The 5,035-nt window shown below is 40.6% G+C and overlaps 1 protein-coding gene across 1 annotated transcript; it reads left to right on the forward strand.

The window, feature by feature from the left end:
* Positions 1-376: 376 nt before the first annotated feature.
* On the forward strand, positions 377-1,416 carry LOC103722076 (protein RADIALIS-like 3). The gene is made up of 2 exons (XM_008812514.3): positions 377-834; positions 1,360-1,416. Exons 1-2 carry the CDS (start codon positions 571-573, stop codon positions 1,414-1,416), a joined length of 321 nt encoding a protein of 106 aa, XP_008810736.1. The 5' UTR covers positions 377-570.
* The last annotated feature ends 3,619 nt before the right edge of the window (positions 1,417-5,035 follow it).

Genomic DNA, 5,035 nt, shown 5'->3' on the forward strand with positions numbered 1-5,035 from the left:
TTTTACAAATTTGTCATACATACAAACAACAAAATCTCATTCAAATATATCCGACAGTATTGGCAGCAATTGACTCTTAAAGCGATCTCATAAATTAGGATCGCACTTAAAGACACAGCGAGCAGGGAGACGGTACCACTAGGTGATAGAAAGTGGGGAAGGAAAGATTCACTCTGAATTGGTCCCTATATTAATGGTTCTAAAGGGTGCGAGTCATCGATATTCTGGCCTCCCTTAGTACTGTTCCCAACTGGCAACCGTTGCCCCACAAACCCATTTCGGCGCCAACTGCTTATAAGTAGCACCCCAGGCAGCAACTTCTCCAGATCAGCTCACATAAACTCCATAGATTTTGGAACCTAAGAGCAATTCCTTTTCACCCCCCATTTGTCCGACCTCCTTAGAGCTGTATTTGGTCCTTTTCCCTTCTCTCTTAGAGCATCACACTCAGAAACCACTCAACTTCTCTTTGACCAGTTCTAAACTCTACTGTGTCTGACATACCTTCTCTTCTTATATTTAGAGTTGAGCCTTCTCCTTTGGGACCGACTTGGCACTTAGCCCTGAGAGATGGCCTCCAGTCCACAGAGATCCTCAGGCGGCTCGAACACCTCCTGGACCCTGAAGGAGAACAAGCTCTTCGAGCTGGCCCTGGCAAAGTATGACAAGGAGACCCCCGACCGTTGGCACAAAGTGGCCCAGGCTGTCGGAGGGAAGACACCCGAAGAGGTGAAGCGCCACTATGAACTTCTTGTCGAGGACATCAAGTACATTGAAGCAGGCCACGTGCCGTTCCCCAATTACAGGTCTTCCAGCAGCAGGGGAGGCGGCAGCGTGAGCAAGGGTAGTATATTCCACTCCTCCCAGCTATTTTTCCATTCCTTTTGTGTTTTTATTCTCTTGCTCTCTCCTTTATCGTTCTTACTCCTGGCATGAAGGGAATAGTCGCTTCACAATCCTGACGAATAACCGATATGGGACTAAACACACGACCGTACGAGTCTTCACAGTTACTCTCAGTTAGGGTTAATTTTTGGCTTATTTTTGATAACATAGGCACCTCTCCAGCAAGGCCACATGACATTATTCTAGCACAGGATAACAGTATGGCCCTGATAAGCTATCCATAAGCTTGTGGTCGACTCAGGCTTTATAATAGGCCTAGTTTCTATGGTCGCTATCACTTGCGTCACTTTATTCTTTCATGTAGTCTCGTTATCCTGCATAGAGAGTGGTAGTTTTTGTTATATCCCTTCTTCCCATAATGCCAGAACTTCTTAAAATTTGGTTGTTGAGGATAATGTTTGATGAAACCACAAAGCAGAACTAATGAAGTTTGTTTTTTCACTTCTTTGGCAGGCTGAAGTACTTAAAGCTGCACTGAAGCAAAAGCTAGAAAGAAATAAGTTTGCTTGAAATAGCATGGTATTGTTCAAATAAAGAATTGGATGCATATAAGTGAATCTAAGAAGATCAGATATCACTGATGTAGAAGCCTTATCCCTTATGTATCTTCCATTCTCCTCCCTAGTCCATCCCATTGTAAAGATATGGAAAACTATGTCGTAAACATGTCTGGCTAGTCCTCTTGTTGGTTTGCTGGTTTGTTAATTAAAGTAAGTTTAATATATTTCCATGTGGTAACTTCTCTTCTCTTCTCTTTAACAAATTTCGGCAAAGAAGTGCAACAGTTATTCAAAAAATAACTAAATAAATAAATAAAAAGTAAAAGAGGAGGGCAAAAAAACAAAAGGAATAGCTGGCTGTTTCAGCCTTTCATGGTTTGTGATTGAGACAGAAGGAGATTTGTGCAAACATCTTCAGTACAAGCTGCTATATAGAAAAGCAGAACTGGTACATCAGACTCTAAGGAGATTCAACTTATGAGCATGCAATGACATGTAGATACTGCTTCATATATAAGCAGATATAGTCATAGTCATAGACATAGCTATATCTTGGCCTATATATAACAACTAAAATATTGAAATATCAGCCAGTCCTTCGTTTAACTGTTGTTTTATGCTTAGCCCTTCATCAGTTAACATTTTACTTTCAGTCCTTGTACATAGTCAACCCAATATTTTGCATGCAATTATGCATGCTTTTTAAATGATTAAATAAGTTTTGTATGTAGTTCTGCCTGTGTACATAGCCAAATACTTGTATATTCTCGCTCTTTCTCTCTTCTCCCGTTCTTTGTGAATCCGGTGTTTCTCATAATCTCACTTAGTGAAATGGTGGTGACTCTATTAATTTTTTTTTCAAAACATATATTTTTATTTTTATTTTTGAAGTATTATGTGTGGAATTATTAAGTTATATTATTTAATATTTCTCTTTGAATAGAACAGTGGACATCACCACCTCATATGATCACCAGCCCCAATACTATGTTGCTATTTGTCTCTTAATTTCCGAAATACTATTTATGGAGATACATAGTTATATCTCGTATTCACTTTATGAAACGTTTCTGGTTTTTGATTTGGAATGTATTTGATAAGAACGGTAGCCACCACCCCTACCACCAACTACAACCAGCATTAATCAAAAACGGAACTCGATAAGTGCTCTTTCAGACCTTATTTGCTGCTTACAGTATCGAAGCACTGCTGGAATGCATAATTTAGAGTGCTTCCAAGAATCTTATACTGTTATGGTTGGACTCTGCTAGCAGAAATGAACTCAAAATTTTCATTAAACATACTTCAGTAACATTACATATTCTTTAACAAGGAAAGGAATGTGAAAGCATAAAAGAATTTCGCATCCATTACATCCAAAATCGTGGATTTGGGAGGCAATGAAGGTGAAGAAGATATTGCCACTGTCACATCCATTCGTCCAACTGTGAGTTTTGTACAGTCTACTGCGAAGTGGGAATCAAGCATATTAAGGAGGATCAGGAATTTGGGTGGACCCACACTCAACTACAGTCAACACAAACCACATTTTAGCCATTAGTTTCTTTAGCAGAACAGAACAGAGGAAGTTTGGCTTTTTTTTGATAGTAAGGGATAATATTGGAGACAATCAAAGAAGTCTTCCATCTTAGAAAGCATTTAGAATCTACTCAAGAAAAAGAAAGCATTTAAACGAGTCATCAAGCCAAATCAAGCATCATAGGAGTCCTCCTAAGAGTCCCCAGAGTCCTTTATGAAGGACTCTGCACCAGCAGAGCAGGCATCATAAAACCTTTCATATCCCACGTAGTTGCATGGTTCAGGTGGAAGCCGCGGTGATGATATGGCAGATCAACGGCCATCATGTTAACCTTGAACTCCTCCAAGCGTATCTTGGACGAGTTAATTGCGACCGCTTTGGCTGCAGCTCATGCTGAAGTAGCCGGTAAAAACGGTAAAAAAAAAAAAATACAAAGTAACTGGTAAAAACCTAATAAAATGATGGAGGTACACAAAATAGTGAATATTCCCGAGTACGGTAGTGATTCAGGAGCACCATCACATAGAACGCAGCCCTCAAGACACCTGCCTAATTTCCTTTGTAAGAGCTCCCTAGTATTCAACATTTTAAGGAGTGCCGACAAGAGGAGACATTTGAATTTTGAGGGCGCCTCGATGTTCCAAATAGTTTTATACATTGACATTTGAAGATTTTTGTTTTTCAGCAAATATTCAACACCTTATAGTGGTCCATAAATGCGTTATATATAGTCTTAGTAAAGTGATCACAAAGTCGTCAGCAAATTAAATTAATATTGTCATAATCCGTGTGAGCGTATGTTTCGTCCTATATCGATTATTCGCTGGATAAATCTTGGATAGTTATATAGGGTTAAGAAATTCAAATAATATCTTTCGGCTAGTAATTTTGGATAATGTCCTGAATTGATACAAATGATATCAGAGCGGACCTGGCCTATAACCTATGTAGACTAGGAAGTCTGCAGCATGAATCTATTGAATCTAACCACGGACTGATTGTAGTGCTTGTGATTAGATTTGAATAGATTTGAACTCTTAGTCTGACGAGAACGTCATGGCTTAAACGAGGGGAGTCTATGAGAACCATGCGGGCGTGTATAGTAAATGTGACAGTCGTTTCTACTAATGCTAGAGCGTAACAACCCGGAACCTCACCCAAAATGGCTAGCTGAAATGTATTATTTGGGTTCCTTGATCCTGTATAAGTATCCAAGATCTACCCAGCGAATAACCGATGTGGGCCTAAACACATGCCCGTACGGTCCTCACAGACTCCCCCCGTTCAAGCCCTAACGTCCTCGTCAGGCTATGGGTTCAAATCTATTCAAATTTAATCACAAACACTACGATCGGCCCGTGGCCAGTCCTAATGGATCCATGCTGCAGTCTCTTCCAGTCCATATAGGTTATAAGCCGGGTCCGTTCTGATACTATTTATAACAACCCAGGACCTCACCCAAAAAGGCTAGCCGAAATGTATTATTTGGGTTCCTTGCTCCTGTATAAAGACCTATGAGGAGTTCCTAACATGAATTGTGGGCAGAAAAGATCAGGTACTACGACATCGAACCATTCCTTTTGTGAAGGTATAATGAAACAATCATTCGGAAAGAGAGGCTATTTGGGAGCTCGAAGAAGAAGAGATGAAGGTCAAGCATCTGCAACTATTTGAAACCTCAGATATGCTAATTTTGAGGACAATTTTTTTTTTAGGGGAGAGAATGTAAAGACCCACATTTCATTGGGCTTGGGGCACCAGCCCGACCCATGAGAAAGGGGGAGGGAGACTCCCGATCGCGTATTCTCCCTCCCCTATTTCAAACCCTTCTTCCTCCTCCTGAATCCATTGGAAGGAAAAAGAGAGAGAGGGAAACGGGAGATCAAATCCTACCTAATTTGAATTGGTCCCCATCTATAAAAAGATTTTTCACCTCTTCCTAGGGCATCAACCGAGAGCTTTTTCAATGAAATCCGTGAGAGAAAACTCAGGTTGTTCGTCGTCGGGCCGTCCGGAGTAGCTTGCCAAAGGCGTGGTAAGGTCCTTCTCCTTTCTCTCTTCTGTCTTTGGGCCACCATCCCCTAGAAAT

The sequence above is a fragment of the Phoenix dactylifera genome, chromosome 4 (assembly GCF_009389715.1).
Source record: "Phoenix dactylifera cultivar Barhee BC4 chromosome 4, palm_55x_up_171113_PBpolish2nd_filt_p, whole genome shotgun sequence".
In the NCBI taxonomy this organism is placed as follows: domain Eukaryota; kingdom Viridiplantae; phylum Streptophyta; class Magnoliopsida; order Arecales; family Arecaceae; genus Phoenix; species Phoenix dactylifera.

Coding starts and splice junctions, on each gene's coding strand:
- LOC103722076 (XM_008812514.3), top strand. CDS start 571: ATGGCCTCCAGTCCACAGAGATCCTCAGGCGGCTCGAACACCTCCTGG. Junction 835..1,359: donor GCAGCAGGGGAGGCGGCAGC/GTGAGCAAGGGT, acceptor CTTCTTTGGCAG/GCTGAAGTACTTAAAGCTGC.